General features: G+C 39.0%; 1 protein-coding gene across 1 annotated transcript in view; it reads left to right on the forward strand.

Moving 5' to 3' along the window:
* Positions 1 to 13,148: 13,148 nt before the first annotated feature.
* Positions 13,149 to 26,057, forward strand: part of GFPT1 (glutamine--fructose-6-phosphate transaminase 1) — a 48,498-nt gene continuing 35,589 nt past the window's right edge. The window contains exons 1-3 of the mRNA XM_024738193.1: positions 13,149 to 13,258; positions 15,710 to 15,817; positions 22,287 to 22,412. Coding sequence (XP_024593961.1) covers positions 22,298 to 22,412 — 115 coding nt within the window. The 5' untranslated portion in view covers positions 13,149 to 13,258; positions 15,710 to 15,817; positions 22,287 to 22,297. The remainder of the gene's footprint in view (positions 13,259 to 15,709; positions 15,818 to 22,286; positions 22,413 to 26,057) is intronic.

Below are 26,057 nucleotides of genomic sequence, written 5' to 3' on the forward strand. Positions count from 1 at the left end.
GCCTGCGGGTGCTGGGGGCGGGGGCCAGCCTCTGAGAGCTGGAGCGGGGACCTAGGACGGCACCTGAGAGGAGGGCGGGCCCTAGAAGGGATCTGGGGGGGCCGAAGGAGGCTTTGCGCCAAGAAGGGAACCAGGAGCGAAGAGCACTGTCTGAGTTGGAAAAGGAGCGAGGGCTGAGGGAACTGAGGGGTGGAGGGGAGTGACTTCAAAAGAGTCCAGCAGGTGAGGGAGGCAACCTGTGGAACATCAGGTGAGGTCTCCTGAATTTATCTCGCATTCTTCCAGGATTTACCTTTTAAAAAATATTTAATTTTAGTTGCTTTCTTTCGGACACGCCCAGCAGAAAATAGAACTATAGCTAGAGCTACGACAATGACATTTCATATGATCTTATTTCCTGCCTCCCCCCATCTCAACAGAAGCCATTGCTAATCAAAGCCTTGGTGAATGGGCCTGGAAGTGACCGTGGAGAGAGATCGTACATCATTTATGACTTGCATGTGCACCCATTTGAAACACGTATGAGAAATATTGGTCTACGTTTAATGAATGTTTTACCTAGAACAGTTAAAACATAAAGTTAGGCCCTTTTAGTCCATGTTTTGAGACTTAGTCGTTTTAATAATTAGAAGTGTGAGTTAAAGTTATAATTGTCAGAATTATATCTGAAATGACTGATACGCTCTAAAATTCGTATTAACTTGGCTATTGTCAGTAAAAAGAATTGAATTCTTACCTTCCTTATTGAAATCTACAACTGACCTTACCCTTGGAAGAAAGAACACTTTTTAAAAAAAATTTATTTATTTAATTAATTTATTTTTGGCTGTGTTGGGTCTTTGTTGCTGAGCGCGGGCTTTCTCTAGTTGAGGCGACTGGGGGCTACTCTTCGTTGTGGTGCGCGGGCTTCTCATTGTGGTGAGGCTTCTCTTGTTGACGAGCACAGGCTCTAGGCGCGCGGGCTTCAGTAATTGCAGCACTCGGGCTTCAGTAGTTGCAGCACGCGGGCTCAGTAGTTGTGGCTCGCGGGCTCTAGAGCGCAGGCTCAGTAGTTGTGGCAGACGGGCTTAGTTGCTCCGAGGCATGTGGGATCTTCCCGGACCAGGGCTTGAACCGCTGTTCCCTGCATTAGCAGGTGGATTCTTAACCACTGCGCCACCAGGGAAGTCCTAAGAACACTTTTTTTAAGTGAAGTATGATTGTAATAGAATTGAAGCTACCTGGGAAACATTCTTTGTAGCCTTTTGCAAGAGGAACTGAGCAGGAGTAGCTTGTACTCATTAGTGTCTGTTTTTCCTGCATTTAACTTTATGTTAATTTCAGCTTCTGAAATGAAGAGCAAGTTTAAATTTAGAGTAGATTGAAAAGAAAGCACACAGAAACAATTATAAATAGCCTGCTGAAATTATTAGTGGTAGAGCTGACTTTAGAATCAGTTACGCTTTTGCAGTGTCTAGGTAGTAGAGTGGTTTTGCAAAAGACATAATTTAGTTTGGAGCTGTGAGGTAATGAATTTGCAATCCCCAGTGTGCTTGTTTGGTAATTAACTGTTACTGAGTGATGAGGTGTGCAGCTAGTCAAGTACCTGGCTTTCTGGTTGCAGATCATTTCTTTATCTTGTTCCAGAAAAAACAGAAGTCAAAGTACAGTACTATAAAAGAAAAAATCAGATCAGGTTTAGAAAAGGTTCAGATAAGGGTGAGGCTTTCTGGGTGGTGATTAGTTGTTAGGCGTTTTCACAGAGTCAGCATCCTCATTCCACCATGTTATGCTGCTGAGGAAACAGGTGATAAACAAGAAATAAAGAACTAGTTATGGGAACATATGTATATGTGTAACTGATTCACGTTGTTATAAAGCAGAAACTAACACACCATTGTAAAGCAATTATACGCCAATAAAGACGTTAAAAAAAAAAAAAAAGAACTAGTATTTGAGGCATTTCTAAGGTCCTGCTTTTAACCTGGACCAGTTTTACATGATTCCAGGAATAGTGTTCAGAATTTCTCTCCTCTTCAATGTAAATTCTGAAAGTTAACTGTTAAGAAGACAAAGATTTGTCCTTATTTTCCTCCCACATCTTAATTATTGACATAAAATTTCTAGGCAGAGAAATTGAGTAGGAATGAGATTAGATGGGAAAATTTAGAGATTTACTTTCTGATTACCTGCTGCTGGTTCAAGTTTTTCTAAAAGATTTCGTTTCAACATTGCAGAATGAGGACTAACAATTCTTTTTGATAGCTTTTTCCAATCAGAAATACTGTTAAAACTGTTATTATATTTATCAGGTTGTATCAGGATGTTAATATCTTACTGAGGGGAAAAAAAAAGATTTTATGGTCAAATAAATTTGAGAAGCCACAGACTTAACAGTGTTGAGCTGGCTTTTTTTTAAATTGCAGGACTTTTTGGAACTTTTAATATGCTAGTAAGCATTATGAATCTTCCAGAGAAAAATAGTGTATCTATTTTTTAAATTTATTTCGTCTTCCTCTTATTCTTGGTTCTTTGGAATACTTTGTCCTTTTTAATCTGTTTTACCTTTGGCTTCAGTGAGAGAGTGTCAATTCACTTAAGTTACGCACAGCTCTTAACAGATTTTGCTGTTTTTTAATAAATGTAGGATTATACCCTTCTGGTCCAATGGTGTATATAAATGATATTTTTGTAAATGAGATAATATTTAAAAACAGTAAGAGAGCTGCAATTAAAAAATATTCTGATATGAATCCTTAAAATTTTTTTTGTAATTATACTGTGTAATAGCTTTGGGGCTAGTTGAGGGATGCTAAGACTGGCTTCTAGGATAAATCATAAAACTACTAGTGTTAACATATTCTTAGAAATCATACTGGGTATAAAGTAGTTGTGAAAGAAAAGAATTATTGCTTAATGAGCATTTCCTCAGTTGTGTTCCCTGGAAAGGGGAAAGTTAATAGGTCCTGGTAATGAGCAGTAGAAGGTGGGAAAGAGTTTTTGTTTTTTTTTTTTTTTTTTTTTTTTTTTTTTGTAACTCTCAACCACTGCGCCACCAGGGAAGCCCAGAGTTTTTGTTTTTGTTTTCAATCTTTATTGGAGTATAATTGCTTCACAATACTGTGTTAGTTTCTGTTGTACACCAAAGTGAATCAGCCATATGCATACATATGTCCTCATATCCACTTCCTCTTGAGCCTCCCTCCCATCCTCCCTATCCAACCCCTCTAGGTCATCGCAAAGCACCGAGCTGATCTCCCTGTGCTGTGCTGCTGCTTCCCACTAGCTAATTATTTTACATTCCGTAGTGTATATCTATCGATACTACTCTCACTTCGCCCCAGCTTCCCCCTCCCACCCCGTGTCCTCAAGTCATTTGTTCTTCTTTCTCTAAATGCTTTAGGTGCAAGGTTAGGTTGTTTATTTGGGATGTTTCCTGTTTCCTAAGGTAGGATTTTATTGCTATAAATTTTCCCCTTAGAACTGCTTTTGCTACATCCGATAGGTTTTGGGTCGTCGTATCTCCATTGTCATTTGTTTCTAGGTATTTTTTGATTTCCTCTTTGATTTCTTCAGTGATCATTTCGTTATTATGTAGTGTATTGTTTAGCCTCCATGTGTTTGTATTTTTTACAGATCTTTTCCTGTAATTGATATCTAGTCTCATAGCGTTGTGGTGGGGGAAGATACTTGATACAATTTCAATTTTCTTAAATTTACCAGGGCTTGACTTGTGACCCAAGATATGATCTATCCTGGAGAATGTTCTATGAGCACTTGAGAAGAATGTGTATTCTGTTGTTTTTGGATGGAATGTCCTATAAATATCAATTAAGTCCACCTTGTTTAATGTATCATTTAAAGCTGTGTTTCCTTGTTTATTTTCATTGTGGATCATCTGTCCATTGGTGAAAGTGGGGTGTTAAAGTCTCCTACTATGATTGTGTTACTGTCGATTTCCCCTTTTATGGCTGTTAGTATTTGCCTTGTGTATTGAGGCGCTCCTATGTTGGGTCCCTAAATATTTATAATTGTTATATCTTCTTGGATTGATCCCTTGATCATTATGTAGTGTCCTTCTTTGTCTCTTGTAATAGTCTTTATTTTAAAGTCTATTTTGTCTGATATGAGAATTGCTATTCCAGCTTTCTTTTGGTTTCCATTTGCATGGAATATCTTTTTCCATCTTTCAGTCTGTATGTGTCCCTAGGTCTGACGTGGGTCTCTTGTAGACAGCATATATACAGGTCTTGCTTTTGTATCTATTCAGCCAGTCTGTGTCTTTTGGTGGGAGCATTTAATCCATGTACATTTAAGGTAATTATTGATATGTATGTTCCTATTCCCATTTTCTTAATTGTTTTGGGTTTGTTATTGTAGGTCTTTTCCTTTTCTTGTGTTTCTTGCCTAGAGAAGTTCCTTTAGCATTTGTTGTAAAGCTGGTTTGGTGGTGCTGAACTCTCTCAGCTTTTGCTTGTCTGTAAAGGTTTTAATTTCTCCATCAAATCTGAATGATATGCTTGCTGGGTAGAGTAATCTTGGTTGCAGGTTTTTGTCCTTCATCACTTTAAATATAGACATATGTCATTCCCTTCTGGCTTGAAGAGTTTCTGCTGAAAGATCCGCTGTTAACCTTATGGGGATTCCCGTGTGTGTTATTTGTTTCTTTTCCCTTGCTGCTTTTAATATTTTTTTTTTGTATTTAATTTTTGATAGTTTGATTAATATGTGTATTCGCGTGTTTAGTCTCCCACCTCAGAGACACAGCACTGACTCCTGGTTGTAGCGCCAAGAGCCTTTCATCCACATGGCTCAGAATAAAAGGGAGAAAAAATAGAAAAAAAGAGGAAAAAATAAAATAAAGTAAAAAAAAATGAAGTTATAAAATTAAATAAAAATTAAGAAAAAAAAAATTTTTTAAAAGGGAAAAAAAAAAAAAAGAAACGGACAGATAGAACCCTAGGACAAATGGTGAAAACAAAGCTATACAGACAAAATCTCACAGAGAAGAAGACACATACACACTCACAAAAACAGGAAAAGGGTAAAAAATAATAAATCTTGGTCTCAAAGTCCACCTCCTTAATTTGGGATGATTCGTTGTGTATTCATGTATTCCACTGACGCAGGGTACATCAAGTTGATTGCGGAGATTTAATCCGCTGCTCCTGAGGCTGCTGGGAGAGATTTCCCTTTCTCTTCTTTGTTCGCACAGTCTCCCGGGGCTCAGCTTTGGATCTGGCCCCGCCTCTGCGTGTAGGTTGCTGGAGGGCGTCTGTTCTTTGTTCAGGCAGGACAGGGTTAAAGGTGCAGCTGACACGGGGGCTCTGGCTCACTCAGGCCAGGGGGAGGAAGGGGTGCGGATGCGGGGCGATCCTAAGGCGGCAGAGGCCAGCGGGACGTTGCACCAGCCTTGGCGCGCCGTGCGTTCTCCCAGGGAAGTTGTCCCTGGATCCCGGGACCCTGGCAGTGGTGGGCTGCACAGGCTCCCCTGAAGGGAGGTGTGGGTAGTGAACTGCGCTCGCACATAGGCTTCTTGGTGGCGGCAGCAGCAGCCTTAGCGTCTGATGCCTGTCTGTGGGGTGTGGGCTGTTGGCCGCGGCTCGCGCCCGTCCTACTTGGGAATTTTTGACTGTACATTTTAGGTACCTAGAAAGTATTAGAAGATATTATCTATATAATATATAGATATTATCTATATAATATATAGATATTATAGATATATACATACATGAAAGAATCACTTTGTTGTACAACAGAAATTAACACAACATTGTAAGTCAACTGTACTTCAATAAAAAATATTGATAAAAGAAAAAATAATGAAGATATTTGAAGTGATCACTTTGTACTTGGCACTCTGCCTTTTGGAGAGATGACTAAAACAAAGGAATTGCCTTCAGGGAATTGCTGTCTGATTGGAGGAAACAGTGACTACACATATAACAGGTGTGGGTGATAATACACAGTCCTTCTTCATTGCCATGTTCTAGACTACAAGTGGAATGAATAGACATTCTGAGACTGGTTAGGCCAAGAATGTTCCAGATGTTAGGATAGGACTCTTAGCTGAGGAATGCTGCCAGCCGGTAGAGAACTAGTGCAATGCGAGAGATACCACTGATGGCACATTCTACCCAGCAGTGAATGGATTCAGAAATAAATTGAGAACTCCTGCTAGTGGGTTTGAAAGAAGAAATAAAAGCGCCAGGAAAAGAGGCCAAAGAATAGTGGTTAGAGGCAGAAGAGTTCCAAAGTGGTATATTGCATTGGACAGAGTCTGCAAGAGTAGAAAAAGGTCATTCGTGTTTAATATTGCAGAGACAAGTTAGTTGCATTTAGCTATAAAGAAATCGTTAGAGAAGCTGCGTATATGAAGGCAGAAGGATTTGAGTTAGTGTTGAGGAGAGCATGTATACCAACAAAAGAGAGAGTATTGTGAAACTGAGGTCCCTGGTAGAGTTGAAAATTTGAGTTCCTGATGTGTAAGCTGTGAAATTAATGCCAGGTGTTCGCTGATTGATTCATACTCTAAGCATTGTCTCTAAATTGACTAAAAGTTGATCTAGATCATTGGATAATAAAAATTCAACCCTCTATTGTGTAGAATCCTCAGAATATTTTGATGTTAACGAAAAGTTCTATATTTACAAAATTGAGGAATCTCTTACCAAGAGTTAAAAGCAGGAGAGGCTGGTTCAGGGAATATGTGCGGAATATGTTTCTCTATTTTCAGTCTATAGGAAGGATAGGCTTATAGGGTATTATACTGTTAAGATGAAGAAGAAGGCTTCAATTCAATAAAGGAAGAATCTACTGAAAATGAGAAAGAGGCTGGGAAGAGAGAAATGGGGGTTTGAGAGTAGTCTAGATTCTAGACTTCAGAATAATATCTGGGGGAAGTGTAAAATTTAGACAAGCAGTGAATTAGCAGGATTGGTCAGCAGTTGGGAGGGCCCCCATGAAAGTGGACCTGAGATAAATGGATGACCTGAAATGGATGGACTTCACTATAGGAGTGCTCAGGGACACAGGGGTGAGAGTATAATGGGCCCAGAGGGGCTGGCTTGGCAGCATGAAGAAAAATTGTGGTCTGATGTGATTGATGAGAGAGAGGTGGGAGAGATGGAATGTTTAAAGGTGTGTGAGCAGAAAGTGCATGCTTTTTCTTGGGAAAGATGATGATATAGGTAGACTGTGAGGGAGTGTATAATTAGAGATGTCAGTGTTTAAACAGTGCTTTGAGTTCCAGGATGTTAAATATGCAAGAGAGAAGTGTTACAGAGCTCCTTTTCAGTGGCCCCATTTATTTACAACAAAGTAGGAGGCACTTGAACCAGCATTTTGTAAATAGGAAAAAGATTTTGAACAGTTAAAAAAACACACAAATAATTGAAATTTCTCATGTGTCACTCCATATAACTTTTTCTTTGTGTTTTTAGGGTTGTAGGAAATGTTATCTCAAATATTTCTTCTTTTAAAGGAATCTTACCTGTAGGATGTGCCTCTATAATTATAGTATTGACTATGTTTTATGGCAAGTGTATAGTTGGTGTGTATAACCTTAATTGCAGAATTGTTTATAATTATAAAGAGTTAGAAAAACCTCAATAAATAGGTAAATGGCTAGGTAAAATATGAGAAATCTATTATGGACTATTTTTATTATGCAGCCTTCTGTAGACTGGGGTAGATGGGTTGTACTGATATAGAAAGATCTCCAACATCTTAAGAGAAAAAACTACAGAGCAATATATATATTATCATATTTATGATAATATATTATCATATTTGGTTAAAAAAAACCAAAACCTCTAAAACCATGTACATCTGAGTTCATATATGTAGAAAAATTCATAGCCGAAGGATTGGGACAGTGTGTGGGGTTAATGGTGGTTATCTCCTGTGTGGAGGTAGAAAAAGGAGATTTTTCACAGTTCATTCTGTAGGATTTGTGTTATTTGAATCTTTAACGATGATAATTTGTAACTTGGGTTATAAGAAAAGATTTTTAAATGAAACTTAAGTAGCATTGTAGATGGATTTTGTTTCAGAAGGTATAAAATTTAGAGAAGGAATTTGACCACTTAATATTGATAAATTCCAATGTCTAAGGTTTCATCAGAATATTGAAGTTGTCAAGTGAAAAAATATGTAAAAGCAAAATTTCTTCTTGAAATTAATATAATATTGCAGGTCAACTATACCTCAAAAAATGTAAAATTTTTTATTTGTAAGAACATAAATTCAACCAGACATAGGAACTTTAATAATTTGATTGGTCAGCTAAATTGCATTCAGTTTTCATTTCAATAAGGTTTAATAGTCTTTGCCTACAGCTAGATTGCTTTTAACCAGATGTGTCAAGTCTGTGATCTAGGTCATGTCTGAATATCTTGTTAAGCAAGGTGTTCAAAAGTGCTTTTATGTCATTGAATTTAACTTGCCGTTTTCTGAGAGTGATGCCTGTAGGTGCCAAGTCCTTGCTTCAGTTAGGGAGGTATTTATTCCAAGTGTATTACATTAATAAGAAAATTTGTACTTTGGAAGCACAAGCTGATTTGGGAGTAGAAAGTCTCCTGTTCTCCATACAACTACTGTTTGTGTTATTGGAGCAATTACTGAAGAGTGGTGGAGAGTTGATTTTTAGTCTTTTGTAGTTACCTTAAGCAGAACTATTTATTGTGAAGTTTGATAAGACAAATCAAAGACCTGAAATAGGGATTGCTACTCTAATAAGCACCCTTTTGAGTTATGAATACCTACCCTGTAAACATGCCCTGCATGCCTGATTGGCAAATTATTTGCTGTTATATTTTCCCAGCTACCCCAAGATTACAGATAACCCGCTAATCTGTACAAGTGGGCCAGCTGTGCTCTCAAGGGGCTGCTCTGTAAAACTGACAGATTCAACCTCTTTATCTTTCATTTTCCTAACCAGGGATAACTTTCTTCTCCCAGCTCTGTTACTTTGATCTTAGAAAATTTCTCTACATGTGTCATCCTTTTATTCCTTTTAGTTCCTGCCTGGTTATGCAAGGAGAAATATTGCTCCTACTTCTTCTTCCTCAGTTCCTCCCCTTCCCCTTTTCTTTGTTACAATAGTGAACCAAAATAAATGACAGTAATGATTATTGGTAACAGTGGTGCTTCCTCTATCAAGGAAAAGGCAGGTTTTGAATTGGAATTGATATATGGTATTTCGTCGAATCTAAGATGCCGCTTATTGGGAGATGTACCATTTATATATGGACCACAAAGAAAGAAAATATGACTGTCTTAAAATCAATGCTGTCAATATCTGAAGTCCTAGAAAGTATTGTGAGGATGCTTTCAGAATATCACAGGCTAAGTGATCTGTTTGTCTTTACCTTAAAGCAGTGATGAATCTTAGCATCACTAATAGGGAGTCACCAGACAATATAAAAAGCATACATACTTGTGAATAATTCTTGTCCCTCAGTTTTAACCTAAATCAGTCAAGCCTTTAGATTTCTCTTCCAGTTTGCAGGAAATACAAGGAATAGAGGAACTGGTTAGACCACACAGTGTGGAATCAATTAGGCATAGCCAGAGGTGAGAAATTCAACAAGAAAATTGCTCCTGGCTTATCAGTAAGTCAGTGTCTTAGAGGAAAACAGGGCATTAGGGGAGACCATTCTGGATTCAAAGAGACTTATGAGACATAACAATCAAATGTGAGCTGTGATCCTTTATTATATTGTAGAATAAACAAATCAGCTGTAAAACACATTTATTTTTGTTAATAGGGAAAATGTGAATATATGAACATTGTATTAGATGAACTAGAGCATTATCTTAGGTGTGATAATAAGAAAATGTAGAAAAATGTTTTGTAGAAAAATGTCCTCATATTTTCTATGTTACTTTGCTTTTATTAATTCTTAATGATATACTCTGAAAATACTAAGGCCCTCCACCAGGTTTCTAGCTTTAATTTGCTAATACAATGTACACAGAACAAATCATGTAACTGTCAGAACAAAGAATTGAGGCCCAGAGGAGTACAGTCTGTAGAGGTATTAAAAAGTACCACATGCTTAGCATATAGCAATCTCTATAGCAATCAAAGAAGAATCCTCAAAAACCATAGAACATCAAGCTGGAGGGCACTGCAGGTGTCCTCAGACGTCAGAGGGAGGAAATATTTGGCCCTTGTGCTGTGACTCCCCATGTAATAGAAGTTGCTAACCAGTCATGGCTTTCCTTCCTGTATGAGAGACAGGGTCACTGAATCCTTTTCAGAGGTGCTCTCTAGAGCCAATACCAATTAAAAACCTGTTGGCACTTATTGTGAAACTTATTTTACCATCTCTCAGTCAAGCCCATTCATTTCGCAGAAGGGGAAGCTGAGGCCGGGTGGTATAGTGGAAAGCTTCGGGGACACGAGTTAAAGAATTTGCAGGATTTCTTCAGCGCAAGAAACTTTTATGAGCTAACAAATGTTTAGTGTGAATTTTATTAGGTTATCAAGTAGTTAAAATTTAAGTTTGTTTGGAGAGGGATACTGGTTTAGAGAATACCTCTTTCCCTATAAAATTGTACTCAGGATCTCAAGATTCACACAATAAGCTAATGTAAACCAGGGAGATTGAAGTTAGAAATAATATCAAAATTGAAGGCTGTTGTTGAATTACATGTATTGAAGATAGTGAATTTAATATTGCATCACTCTGAATTTTCTTGTAGAAATGTGTTGAGTCTATAACTTGTCTTAAAAACAGTTGTTTTTTGTCATTAGCATTTAAATTGCTTTAAAAAAATGGTATTTGATTATTATATTTAATCTTTAATTCTCTGAATGTATTACTTTTACCATCAGAATTGCTTTTTCTTTTTTTTATTTGGCTGCAACGCGAGGCTTGTGGGATCTTAGTTCCTCAACCAGGGATTGAACCTGCACCCTCAGCAGTGAAAGCAGAGTCCTAACCACTGGATCACCAGGGGATTCCAGAATTACATTTCTTTAAATGAACAAACCAAACCAGAAAAAACCAAGAATGTAGAAACAGAGAACAGAGTATGCAGGGTATATAGAAGTAGAAATATAATGTTATATACATGAAACATATAATGTTCAAGCCAATATTACTTCAATTAAAAAAAACTCAAAGAAAAAGGAATTACATTTCTTAAAAAGAAGGGAGAAATGATATTTACTAGTGAATTATTCTGGATGTGCTGCATTATTGGGATTTGGACTTCGTCTTCAAGGCTTTCCAGAGACCTCAGCCTGCAAAGAATTTTTGACAGTGTAATATGTTGTATTAGTTAATGATTTTCAGATGAATTAGATTGTATCCTCCTTTAGCAGATTATTTAGCTGATGCTAATCACAGTGATGGAGAGTAGACTAGCTGAGAATCAGTGTTCTTTTAGCACATTATTTTTTCCTTTTTTCTTTTTGGCCATGTCGCGCGGCATACGGGATCTTAGTTCCCTGACCAGGGATTGAACCCATGCCCCCTGCAGTGGAAGCACAGAGTCTTAACCACTGGACCGCCAGGGAAGTTCCTCTTTTAGTGCATTTAAAGTTTTATTTGGGGAAAATATTTATATTCTGTGTATTGTCCATTAATGAGCTAATAGAATACTTATTTGGGGCTGATAGTTTTCTGTGTGCATTTAATCTTTATCAAAGGTCAGTGACCCATGGGGGGAAAAGGGTAGAACACATAAAAGTTTGATTTACAGTTGGGTTATTGGTTTAGTTTTTTCATATTACAGATACTTTATTAAGGACCAGCAATAACAACAAAACCCCCAGACCTCATGCAGTGTTGTGGTGCAGCGAAAGTGAGATGCTTGTACAGTGTACGATAACTTAATAGATCTTTACAATTATAATTTTTAAAAATATGAATGAACATAGGATTTCTATGAGTCCGGCCTTGTACCACGTTTTTTGGGGAAAGTTCAAACTCTTGTTTCAGGTTGTTCTGGATTTTAGTTTTAAAATGTCATTTCCTTTTTGTTTGAAAGGCATGATTGAGAAAATTGCACTGTGCTCGTCATGGTGATCAGCATACACGTTACGGTGGCTTTTTTGTCAAACAATAGCTATGTGATATTTTTGTATGCTGAGATGCTTTGATAAGACCAAACTCTTTATAGAAATAAAGATACCTTTTCAAATGAAATGAAAACTGGTCATTCCAGAGTTCTGCCCCACAGAATTAATCCCCTTAATAATCAGTGGCATTATAGTGTAAGATAGTTAAGAAAAAAGAAAATTCTTCCATAAATAAGCAGCTTGAGTTTATATTGCTTTGTATTTTGATTTTCAGTTTTTATACATTTTAGCTATATCCACCCTGGCCAAAGCACAATCATGGAAGACCTCAGACAATTTCCATGCTGCTATTCCTGAAATGTGGATTTCCTTTACCTGTGTTCTGCTGCCTCTTTGCTCTTCTGGATCACTTCTTGTTGTACAAGTCCCTTTATTTATAGTTTTGCTTTTCCAAATGATTGTTCCTTTTCTATGAATTCTCAAGAGTCGTTAACATGTATTATGGTTATTTGTCCCTTACTAATCTGGTGAACAAGTGAGAAACCATTTGTCTTACGATGATTATATATATTTTTAGCCCATTTTTCTCTATGATTAAATTATTTAGATTGTGAGTATTCTTCACATCATTGCTATTTATAAGTTATTTATTCCTAAAATGTATTGAGAGCATGGTCGTTGAAAGTAAGAAAAATTATTTCATCTGTATAGTTTTGGAGGGTCCATACATTGCTTAAAATACTTAGTTCAGAAAATGTTTTCCTTTAAGAATAATGCTCAGTATATGGGCCATAAACCCCAAATTTGTTGGTTAGTTTTGAAGCATTAAATTTTAGTTGTTAAAATGTCAGTGATGGAAGGTAAGTGAACAGTCTTATAAACGGCTTTGAAAAAACTAAACATTTATTTTGACTTATTTGCTTCAGTCTTTTATACTTACAAGAAATTCCGCTTTGAAAAAGTTTCACTGCCTTTGAATAATTTGAAGTGAAGATTCTTCCTTTTTTGAAGATGGACTGTAGCTTCACATTTTTGTACATCTTAGACATTATTATGAAAATTAAGATTTTTTGTCATAGTTATGCCAATGTTGATTCTCTAGTTAGAATTTTCTATTAAATATTTGTTTATTTGCAGGTATATTTGCTTACTTAAACTACCATGTTCCTCGCACGAGACGAGAAATTTTGGAGACCCTAATCAAAGGCCTTCAGAGACTGGAGTACAGAGGATATGATTCTGCTGGTATTTCCTTTAGAAAAATATTATAGGTGTTGCATGATTCTTGAATAAATAGAAAGGGTTTTTTGTTTGTTTTAGGTTACTAGATTCTTTATAATGTTCATTTTGTTGTTTCTGTTAAATCTAAAATCTGAAGAATTTTTGGCTTTTATCATGTTTAAAGGGTTTGTTCATGCAATTTCAGCAGCATTAGCATCTATGTAGAATATTGCTTCTTACGGGTATCTTCTTTTGCTAAGAATGTTGCTATAAAAGCAAATCACATGGGGCATTTTCATTATAAAACAGAGTTCTTAAGGCCTTACTCTGTACATTTTTTTTTTCTTTCCTGTAACTTTTAATTTCTTTTTCTCCGTGGATTCCATGCTTTTGGCATGTGAACTTGCCCAAGATTCTTCTATCTTAGAGAAACAACAAAGCAGATAAAAATAACTTTTTGTCAACTTTATGTTCTACTCCAGCTTCTTCCCTTAACTGTATCAGGGGTCCCCAAGACCATCCCCAGTTTCAGTGATTCCATAGGAGGACTCAGCATATAGTTGTATAGTTGTACTCATGGCTATGATTTATTACAACAAGAGAATACAAAGCAAAATCAGCAAAGGGAAAAGGTGCATGGGGTGAAGTCTGGAGGAGAGCAGACATGAGCTTCAGCATTCTCTCCCTGTGGAGTCGTGCAGGATATGCTTAATTCCCCCAGTGGGTTGGACAAAATGTGTGAAATGTTGTATACCAGGGAAGCTCATTAGTAACTCAGTGCCCAAGACTGTCACTGGGGGCTGGTCATGTAGATACCCTCTGCCTAACATGTGCCAAAATTCCCGGCTCCTAGCAGGGAAGCAGACATTCAGCATAAGCCACATTGTTTGCACCAACAGTGTAGGTGCAGTAAGCCATACTTGATCAGTTACTGTGGTGGGAACCCTCCTGAAATCCAAGTTCACTGATGCCAGCCAATGGCCAACTTTACCAAGCAGGCCTTTCTAAGACAGCAATCTTGGGCCTAACATATTAACTCTTTTCTGCACACTCAACATTCCTGGTTGTAACGGGCATTTATCTTCCATGACTCTTCCTCAGTTAATGGAAAGTCAATTCCTCAACTCCTTTGTTCTTAAAATTCTCTTTCCTCAGCTTCTCTGACAGCACATCTTCTCACTCTCTTCCTAACATGCTGATTATTTTCTGTCTGCTTTGGGGGCTTCTTTTCTTCCACCTATTACTTATATTAATATTCTTCAAGATACTTTCATAGGCCCACTTTTCTTATTTTGTATTTTTGTGGGTGAGCTCTGACTTCATCAACCTCCTGTATGTTTTTTTTAAAATTTTTTATGTTGGCCGCGTTGGGTCTTCATTGAGGAGTGTGGGCTCTTTGTTGCGGGCTTCTCTCTAGTTGCGGTGCGTGGGTTTAGTTGCCCCACGGCACGTGGGATCTTAGTTCCCCGACCAGGGGTTGGAGCCACGTCCCCTGCATTGGAAGGCGGATTCTTAACCACTGGATCACCAGGGAAGTCCCAACCTCCTGTATGGTTGTGACTTACAATCCAGATGTATTTCCCGTGCTGCACACCTGTATTTCCAGCTGCCTCCTAGAAATTTCTCCCTGGATAAACCATGATATTATAGACTTTGCATGTGCAGAATTGAACTGAATATGCTCCATTTCTCACTCCACTCTTCACTCTGTTCTTTCTGTGTTCTTTTATCAACAGTCAGTCATTCAGCAAGTCCTTTGAGCCTGGGAGGTGTCCCAGACGTCTCCTGCTTTCTCACGTTACCTGCAGTCAGTTCTGCTTCTCAGTATCACTCATCTCTTCATGACCATTGTGTAGCTCAGGCCTTCCTCATTTTTGTTTTGCTGTAGGTGTAACTTCTGACAGCAGGTTTCTTCTTCCTGTTTCTCTCCTCCAATCTTTACACTCTTTCCAAAGGGAATTTTCTGAACTGTTTCGCCATGTAATTTCTCTGCTTGAAACTACTCAGTGCTTTTCCAGTATCTTCAGAGTAATTTTTTCAAATTACGTAGGAACTTTAGTAGAATCTTGAGAGATGTGTTCCCTGACATTCCCTCCTTACCCTGCTTCTGCAGTGGGTGCCCGTCTTCTTCGTTTCTCCATTGTACTTCTGTTGCAACCTGTAGTACTTTTATTATAACCACATAACTTTTATTATATTAAAACCACACTGTATTGTAATTATTTTTTTCCTTGTCTGTCTTCTCAATAGGCTACTGAGAAATTTAAGAACAGGAACTGAGTTTTCTTCATTTTTATCTCTAGCAGCTACCATGGTTTTTGACATATAATAGGTTTTCAGTAAATTTTGAATTGATAAGTAAGTGAACTAATTAGATGAAAAAAAAATTTTTTTCCTTAAAAGTTTTGCCTTACAGTGATAATCTAAGTAGTAGTCAGTTTCTAAATCTTGCTTTTCTACCTCTCGGTGATTTAGGTGTGGGGATTGATGGAGGCAATGACAAAGACTGGGAAGCCAATGCCTGCAAAATCCAGCTCATTAAGAAGAAAGGAAAAGTTAAGGCGCTGGATGAAGAAGTTCACAGTAATGTACTTAGTTTGGTTTTTGAACCCCCTCCTCTTTTCTTCCTTCTCCCTTCCCTACCAAATTACTTTTCCTCCCATATTTTGGGGCCCATTTTGAGAACAGTGATTTTTAAAGTTGAAGGGAGGGAAGAAAAGTAGTTTTGATACTATCTGTACTGGTTTTAATATCCCTCAGTTTCAAAAAATGATATTAACTAGAGAAGGAACTTAATTATGTACACTGTGTTCAGAGCAAGCTTAATACCCTAAACTGAAGTAGCCATCATTCCTGAGGAAGGGCCTTTCATAAGACAAAAGGTATTTTCAGTGGTGCCCTTATTCATGTGTCTTCACTTGGTGGTTGTCTTCACTTTGGACTAATCACTGAGTTTGGATGTGTGGTCAGTCTGGATGTTGCACCTTTTAGTAGGTCTGATACAATCAGGTATCATATTTTTCCCTCATGATTTTCTTACTTCCCTGGCATAAAGTAGCTGCCAGAGATACATGTTCCATTAAAGAGGGTATACTTTACGGTATTTAGTTCATTACATTGTGTTTATACATTTTATTTTTTCACAGGAAACTTGAAAACAAAACAAAAACATTGAAGTAGATTGATTGAAAAAACATTTTAAAAAATCCTCTAAAAAACCAGGAAACAGGGCTTCCCTGGTGGTGCAGTGGTTGAGAGTCCACCTGCCGATGCAGGGGACGCGGGTTCGTGCCCCGGTCCGGGGAGATCCCGCATGATGCGGAGCGGCTGGGCCCGTGAGCCATGGCCGCTGAGCCTGCGCGTCCGGAGCCTGTGCTCTGCAATGGGAGAGGCCACAACAGTGAGAGGCCCGCGTACCGCAAAAAAACCCCACAAAAAAACAAAAAACCCAGAAAACAGTAGGTTTTTTATATACCTGCTCAAATGGATGCCATTGTTATCATTGTAAAGAAGTGCAGGTGGAAGAGGAGGACGATGGATTTAGTCATTTTTAATTTTCACATAAGCCAGACATTTAGCTTTGTGGTACAATTGATGCTCGAACAACACGTGTTTGAACTGCTCAGGTCCACTTATATGCGAATTTTTTTTCAATAGTAAATACTACATTATTACACCATCCACAGTCGGTTAAATCCATGGAGTGGAACCTTGGACACAGAGGGCGGACTATAAGTTATACTCGGATTGTCAACTGCTGGGTGGGTCAGCACCCGTAACCCCCCGTGTTGTTCAAGGGTCAACTGTACTTAACAAATTAAATCAGTACTTATTTTTTATGTATTGTGGGTAAGATTAGCTTGGGATAAAGCAGACACCCCAAAAACTACACTTCAAAAACTGTGGTTATAAATATTTGGTCTAATGTGTGTACTGCATCCTGTTTACCAGGCTGATTATAGTAGGTTCTACAGGAGAGAATAAACCGATTGGTTTAAGATTCAGGGGACAGCTAGTTCCCACAAGTTAGGAAGACTTGGGATACATAAGGAATGGCTGCTAATAATATTTGGGCAGTGAAGGTTAGAAGGGAGGACCTTCTGAGTAGATTAGCTTGGAAAAAGATAAGAATAGGGAAAGCAAGTTTGATGGAATGGTAGGTAGTCCTTTTAATCTACTTTGTTGGTAGATGAGTGCCAGGCTAGAAAGGCAGATTGTGACCAGAATCACCATCTTTGAATGTCACCATATTGAAACATGCCTCCTCCTGCAGGAAAGTGACCCCTTTCCTGGAATGGGTCACTTGGAGACAGTGCTGGTGAGTTTGTAACTGATGAATTACTTGAAAGAGCAATCTGGCAGTGTCTAAATGGGAGATGCCTTTACCTTGTGGCCAAGCACTTCCACTCTTGGGCAGGTACTCGAAAGAGACACTATGACAAGGAGACATGACAATAAGATGCATTGCAGCAAAGTTTAGAAGCAACCTGGAATAAATTGTATGGGATAGTGAATGACCATGTGTAGCTTTTGAAAGACGTGTACTGGATCTGGTTCTGCGTGTGGGGACATGCATAATTTCTGAGAACTGAATGTTGAGTGAAAAAAGCAACCTAGAGAAGGATATGCAAAGTATTGTACCATTTTAAAAAAGAGAACACTATAATTTATGAATATAGTAGCATAATAGAAATTTGAAAGCATAGGTGGGAAAGCTCTTGTGAATCTTCTGGGGAGGAAGGGGATGGAGCAGGGTATAAAGGAGGCACCAACTGCATTTTTTTACATTTTAGGGTTTATTTATTTTTGGCTGTGTTGGGTCTTTGTTGCTGTGCGTGGGCTTTCTCTAGTTGCGAGGAGCGGGGGCTACCCTTCGCTGTGGTGCGCGGGCCTCCCACTGCAGCGGCTTCTTCTGTTGCGGAGCTCGGGCTCTAGGCACGTGGGCTTCAGTAGTTGCAGCACGTGGGCTTCAGCAGTTGTGGCTCGTGGGCTCTAGAGCACAGGCTCAGTATTTGTGGCGCACAGGCTCAATTGCTCCACGGCATGTGGGATCTTCCCGGACCAGGGCTCGAACCTGTGTCCCCTTCATCGGCAGGTGGATTCTCAACCACTGTGCCACCAGGGAAGCCCACATTTCAGGGTTTAAAAAAGATCTAAAGCATAAATGGTTAGACGTTAGCATTCGTTAAGTCAGAGTGTGGTTATTTTGATGTTTGTGATGTTTATTTTATTATTCCCAGCAAGTTTTAGTGTTTAACCTCTTAAGACAAAGGGAAGGAAGACATCTCAGAGAAGACCATTAGATTGCTTTATGGTAGCTCCTGACTTTGATAATACTTGCTAACATTTATTGATTGCTTTCTGTGTCCCAGGCACTCTACTAGGTGCCTTCTATATAGTCCTTGTCATAACCCATGAAATAGGTGAAATTATCATCCTCATTTTGCAGATGAGAAAATTGAAGCTCAGAGGAGCAGGTACTGACATTAGATGGTGTCCACAGTAAAAGCAGTGAAGTTTGGGGGCAGAGGAAAGGCAGAAGAGGACTGCTATTCTAGGGCATGACAACAAGTAAAGATTTTTTAAATAATTTATGTCTTAAAGATGTAAAGCACAAATGATTATATGTTAACATTTGTTATCTGGGTGTAGGTATTTGAGTGTTTCATCATTACCAGCAAATTAAATATGTTTGAACTATTAAAAAAAAAAAGAAAGATGACATCTGAGAATAGGTACACAGAGGGCAAGGAACCTTGGGAGTAATAAGGGTGGGGGGAAGACAGAAGATGCAAGAAAGGAAATTATTGAGGCATTACAGCTCAGAAAGGTCAAGGCACAGGTGGGGAGTTAGCCTTTATAGGAGTTAAAGGGAAAAAAAAAGCTAATTTAAACAGAGTTATGAAGTGAAGGGGAAACCTGAGTAAGGTAGATTGAAGGATGATATAGGTAGGATTGAGGCTTAAAAAGAGTATAAAAAATGTCATGAGCTGTTGGGGAATTGAATGGGTTCTCAGTTTAGTGAATAGGGAACATGGATACATGTTCCTTAAATGGCAACAGTTAAATAGATTTGATAATTACCCATGAACTTGAAATGGACTCAATTTGCAGAATTTTGTGACTTTCTTCAGTGTTGCTTGGCAGCTTGTGGTGGGCAGGGGAGAGAAAACTGAGTGTAGCGTTATCTAGACTTAAGGTTCAACAAGGGGCTTTAGAATGGAGTAACACTGGATAGGAAGAGTCAGGCTTAGAGCCCTGATTAATTTATAAAACTTGCAATATTTCTTGTGGGGAATATGCGTATTGTCATAGCAATGATCTTTTTCTTATTAGTCATTAGATAATGTTCCTTTGGCAACAGTGAAATAGGTATGGTAATTACCGTGAATTTGAAATGAGTTCATTTTATAGACTCTTGTTGCTTTCTCCAATGTACTTGCTCTTGCCAGCAAGTGGGGGCACATACTGCTTTTAATTATAGTTAACCCAAAAAACTAGTCAAATGTTTTCACTGCTTGCATTGCCTGTTAAGTAGTAATAAATGGAAATCCTTACTTTTCTGGAGGTCATTTATCAGGTTGCCTTAATTTTTCAGAACACAGTTAAGCCAGAAAAGAATACATTGATGATTTTATCCATTGATTGAACTACCCAACAAAAGTTTGAGTATCTGTCCTATATAGCTTAGTGCTTACAATTCAAAGATAATAAGACAAGCTGCTACCTTTGTAGATCTTAAATTCTGGCAGAAGCCAGGTAGACAACATGTCATAAATGTTATAATAGTATGGCAGAGTATACATTGTGGTTTTAGTCTTAGGTTCTGGAGTCAAGCACTCTTGGGTTCAAATCCTGTCTCTGTTTCCTATTAGTTGTGACCTAGGGCAGGTTCTGTGACCTCGTGAAGCCTCAGTTTCTTTATCTATAAAATGGGGACAGTTGTACCCAACAGTATCTAATTGTATTGTGAGGATTCAATAACAAAATGAATATTTATTGAGTACCTATTATATACCAGCCATTGTTCCAAGCCCTTAGGACAAAGAAAAGATAAGCAAACTCCCTGTCCAGATGGAGCTTACTGTCTAGTGAGAGGGCCAGATGACAAACAATAAATAACGTTAGGTAGTGATTAGTGCCATGAAGAAGAAGTGTGGTAGAGATGACATTTGAGCAGAGATCACGTGATTGTCTGAAGATGGGAATTCTAGGCAGAGGGAACACCAAGTGCATAGATTCAGTGTGGGTTTGGCCTGCTTATAGCTGGAAGTCAGTGGGGCTAGAGCTCAGTAAGTGAGGGAGAGAGTGGCAGGAGATGAGGCTAGAGAGGAGGCTGACGGCTAGGTCATGGAGGGTCTTCAGAATGATGGATTTTACTTTGTGTGTCGTGGGAAGCCACTGGAACATTTTGCATAGGGGACTGACGTGATCTAACTTCTGTTTTGAGAGGATCACTTTGGTTAGATTGTACAGAGGAAGACTGGACACAGGGCGACCAGTTAGGATTCTGTTTCGTAGTCCATGTAGAGATGGTGGAGGCTTAGGCCACAGTGATAGGGATAGAGTGGGAAGATGTCTGTAGTACCTTGCACAGAGTAAGTTCTCCATAAACGTTAGCTGTTGTTATTTGTAAAAGGTGCATTGAAAGCTTCGAGGAGTGATTGGAGAGGGTTGGGAGAGAAGGATGGAAAGGTAGGTGGGGGCCAGATGGTGAAGGGCCTTTGTATACCATGAAAAGGTGTTGGGGCTTTATCTTGTGAGAAAATGGTTCTCTGGTTGTGTGTTAGAATTTGAGAATCTTTTTTTAAATCCATGTGACCAGGTTTAGGATGATTCATACGGGTAGCTAGGGATGCAAACCACATTTTAAGCAACTGGAAGTCTATTTAAGGATTTTAAGCATTGTTTCTTTATCAGATTTGTATTTTAGGATGACCTCTGTTTAAACCAGGATAAAATCTACAAAGACTATGTACTAATATGCGTGGACTTTCCTGTTCACACTTCTGAGCATTTTGCTCTTAATTTAGACCTAATTCTGATAAGGTTTGTTATCTGGTTTCTTAGCCAAATGAAATTTCTATTTAGAAAATTAGAAGGAGACGTTACTGGTAGATGCTATACTAGAACTGTCTTTTTTTTTTTTTTTTTTTTTTTTTCTTTTCCCTGGAGGAAGCAAGAAGAGAGAGTTCATAAGGAGAAGGAATTAGAATAGCTGCTTTGCAAGACAGAGGAGCATCAGCCCATAACCTCGTACTTTCATAGTGCTGCTTTGTTTTCAAGGACTATTTTTTGATTATGCAAGCTCTTCATAATTGCAGTTTATGGTGTGAGATATGGTTACATTCACTGGGGACCAAAGAAATTGCAGTCATAATGTTGTGTGGCATTGAGAAAATGAATTTTTTTTTTCTGTACGCGGGCCTCTCATTGTTAAGGCCTCTCCCTCCGCGGAGCACAGGCTCCGGATGCGCAGGCCCAGCGGCCACGGCTCACGGGCCCAGCTGCTCTGCAGCATGTGGGATCTTCCCGGACCGGGGCACGAACCCATGTCCCTCGCATCGGCAGGCGGACTCTCAACCACTGCGCCACCAGGCAAGCCCGAGAAAATGAATTTTTTTTACATGTCTAATTAAAATGATACTGATGTTTTTCAAGGAAAGGATTAAATACAGATTTTTAAAAATCACCTTACCTCTTTTTGACCATAAGTTTGAACATTTTCAAGCCTCCAGAAAAGTTGAAAGAATAGTACATTCATCATCCATATACTTCATCTAGTTTTACCAGTTGTTAGCATTTCGTCACATATGCTTTGTCTCTTTGTATACATTTTTTTGGTTGCTATTGGAACCATTTGCCCTAAATATTTCAGCAGCATTAACTCCTGTAGGTCTTTTAATTACTGTTTTGAATATGCCTGATCTTCAGTTTCAATAATTATATATTCCAGGTGAGCAGAACTGTGATAATTACATTTAACTTTAGCTTATAGCATTATCTCTACAGCATGATTTAATGTTGAAGTTTTTTGTTTTATCTTTTTCAGAACAGCAAGATATGGATTTGGATATAGAATTTGATGTACACCTTGGAATAGCTCATACCCGTTGGGCAACGCATGGCGAACCCAATCCTGTCAATAGCCATCCCCAGCGCTCTGATAAAAATAATGGTATGGACAGACTGTACATGCTCTGGAGTGTTTGTAGAGGGCCAATAATAGAAGAATGAAAACTCTGTTTTCATTATTTTAATATGGAAAATTTCAAGCATATTCAGATGTAGAGAGCATACAGAACCTGATCTATCCATCACCCAGCTTTAACATTTATCAATACATAATCAGTTATATTTTTCTGTACCCCACCCAGATTATTTTGGAAGCCAATAGATATCATATAGATAGATATATCACAGATACCTAGATAGCATAGCATTGAATTAGTGATTATGTAAGTGTGTATCTCTAAAAGGTAAGGACTTAGTAGATTGATTTATCTCCTAAGTCTCCGAAGAGATTTTTCCTTTTCTCTCCTTTCTTCCTTGCAGTTTTCTCTATTGTTTGTCCTGTAGAGTTTCCTACGGTCTAGATCTTGCTAATGGCGTGCATCCTGTGGTGTCATTTCACATGACTCTCTGTCCCTTCTATGTGTTATAAGTTGGTATGGTATTTGTTTGTACCTGTGATGTTTGGATGTTTTCCTTTTTGTGTTAGGTCATTGATAATCATTGCCAATATTAATTATTTCTTTAGGGGTTATAAAATGGTGATAGTCTAATACGATCTTTCCTTCATCATTTATTATCTAAAATACTTCTATTAAGAGAAACTCCTCCATATTAACCACTTGATTACCCTGATGTACAGATTGTATAGGAAAGGCAAGATAAATGTTTGATTTTTTTCCCCCTTTATTTACCATTTTTCAAATGAAGCGGTTCTAATGTTCTAAGGTGAACAGAGTTCCTTTTTATACTTACTGTATTATTATAAATTCATGGATTTAAAATATTTCATTTGTTTCAAAACACTGAAGTAATTATCTATATTGATGCACAAAACTTCCCATCTTTAGTCATTGGGAGCTTATTCAGGTTGACTCCTGAGTCCTTTTGATGTGACCCAAGTAGGCTCAGTAGTCTTTGTTATTTTCTGGTAGTTCAAGATGTTGCAGGTTTATCTAATCCTGCCCCAAACCTGGAATCAGCCATTTCTCTAAGGAGTCCTAGTTCCTTTCAGTGGAAACGATAATTAAAGACTATAAACCTGGGTGCCGTGGTGGCTGCGACATGGGGGGCCCGGAGCAGATGCTGGAAGTAGCGGTGGGTACCACGGAGCCAAGGCCTGAGGGGGTGGGCGTGGCGACCACCGAAACACAGCGCCCTCTGCTCCCTCCTCTTGCGGTGCCTCGTTGCTCCCCTCCATCAGCTGCTGTGAGCCAGCGCCTCCGCCCCAGGAAAAGAAGGGTGGCGATGAATAAGACCACCATCTCCCCCCGCCAGACCAAAAGGAGTAGTAGAAAGCCTGTCTTTCACGATCCCGGGACACAGAGTCTTCACTCAGTGATCGTGGTGGGAGCAGCAGCAGTGGCAGCAGCGGCAATAGCCAGGGCCGGGGGGCCAGAAAGTGGCTTAAACCACCTCGTCGCCAGGCCCAGCGCCAGCACCCCCAGCCCGTGCCAGGCAGTCTGCATTTGTGCCGAGGCCCTGGCTTGCACCTCAGCCAGATCCTGAAGGAGGCCCACTTTCATGGCCGACAGCACCAAGGACGGCCTCCCACGTGATGCGCTGGCAGCTTCTTGCCTTCTGTGAAGGGACGGTGCCGTGCAGATTTGATATTTCAACTTAACAGTGTTGTAAAAAGCTGCACAAATAAATGCCTCTTGGCTTTTCAGTCGATATTTGAAATAACAGGTTAACAGGCAGTTGTTTACTTCTGGTTTTGCTGCACTCTTGTGATTAAAAAGGGGTTTTGAAGCTATTTTTTTTATAGGATTCTTTTGAGGGTGGGTATCAAATCTGCATCAAGGTAACCGTAGGAGGAAATCTCATCTGCATGTTGAATCCATAGTTTGTCCGATTCAGATTGATTTCTAGATCTGTCAGTTAGCAATTCTACTTCATGTAAAAAGGCCTTTTAAAAATGCAGAATCTTCCATTTTTAAAATTCAATAAACTAGAGAAGAGTATCTAGTTTCCATGAAAAAAACCGAAGTTTTTTTCCAAAAGATAGAATGCTTGATTCAGTTTTGCCCTGAAATTAATTGCCATACCACCTCTTAGTATGTAGATGTCCTGTTGAAAGTACTCGCTCCTTTGTGCCAGGAGAGCAATCAGATCCAAGTTACACTGTGTAAGTAAGCATCCTCCCTGATAACTGTCTTCTCTCTTTGTTATATATTTGTACTTCCAGAGAGGTCTTTCAGACTCTTGGGTACTCAGATAACTTGTTACCATTACTCCTCCAAAGCCTACATCTCAGACTCAGAAAACATTGCTCAGTTATGACAGTCAAGAAGCATGTGATGATTTTTTGTCTTACAAACTTTTCCAGCAGTAGCGTCTGTGATCTCATTGATAACTCCACCTCGTAGTGTCGAGAATTAAGGAGCAGGTGAAGGCCGACAAAGTGTAAGCTCTCTGAACTGATGTCTGAAGTCGCAAGTATTTTGAAACTGTTGGAGAAGGGTTTACTTTATGCTTAAAGTAACCCCCAACAGTAACTAGGGTGCCACATTCCACCACTGAAACTGGAAAGACTGATATGGCTTAGAAATACATCAGCAGAGGCACCTCTAGAAGAAACAGCACAGTAGTATTTATTTAGAGATGGATTGTTCCCGTGTTATTTAGTCATGCTAGAGAGCCACCCACGTTTGAATAACGAAGGCGTAGATGTGTCTTCTGCTGCAGTGACAAGCTGTGTGAACACGGAGCCAGGATGCATCAGGTCATCTTCTTGGGAGAGTGCGGGGAGGGACAACCTGCCATTCTACGTGGAGGAAAGTGCCTTAGAGTCTACTGCCTGCTCTCACCCTCCACTTCACTGGGAGTCCGCACAGCGCACACAGCAGATCTGAGGAGCATGGATAGCTCTAGAAGGAACTTTCCTCTTTGTCAAGATTAGAAAAGGACACAGGGGACAGAGTGAGATTTTCTTGTGTGACAGAACTAAAATTTGAAGATGAGGCCTATAGGAAGAGGGCAAACATATGTACCTCCTTTCCATGGTTTGTTCCTCTAAATGGGTAGAGTTGAAAGGTCAGTTACTTGAAGTAGAAATGTAGAGTTGTGAGAGAAGGTTTCAGCATAGGCCCATGCTTACGGAGGGGATGGTTTGTCCAAGAATTTTTTTTGTTTTACTACCATCTCTGAAGTTCTAAAACCAGATGTTTGATGAGGATTTTGGATCATAATAGGTTTGATGGCAGGGAATATGGGAAGAATACATTGCTAATATTTTATCCAACAAAAAGGCAAACAGCAACTAAATGCTGTAAGAAGACAAGCTCTCAGGCACACATGTACACAACACAATTCAGAAATACCCAGGAGGACTCCTGCAGGCTTAATGGAAACAAAACGTGTATTACCAAGAACATGTAAAACTCAGGAAAGCATGTGTCCTTTTATTTCCCACCCAGCTGAAAGAAATGAAAGATGAAACCATCATTGAAACAAAACAGTTTTTTTCCCAAATAAGTACAGTTATAGTGCTGGGCTAGCAATTAACTCTTTTACCCTGTTAAACACAAGAATAATCTCCATCCCATCCTGCATATTTTCTACAGCCTTGGCAACTTGAGATACATTTCTG

This window comes from Neophocaena asiaeorientalis, unplaced genomic scaffold, assembly GCF_003031525.2.
Source record: "Neophocaena asiaeorientalis asiaeorientalis breed wild unplaced genomic scaffold, Neophocaena_asiaeorientalis_V1.1 scaffold756, whole genome shotgun sequence".
NCBI classification, from domain to species: domain Eukaryota; kingdom Metazoa; phylum Chordata; class Mammalia; order Artiodactyla; family Phocoenidae; genus Neophocaena; species Neophocaena asiaeorientalis.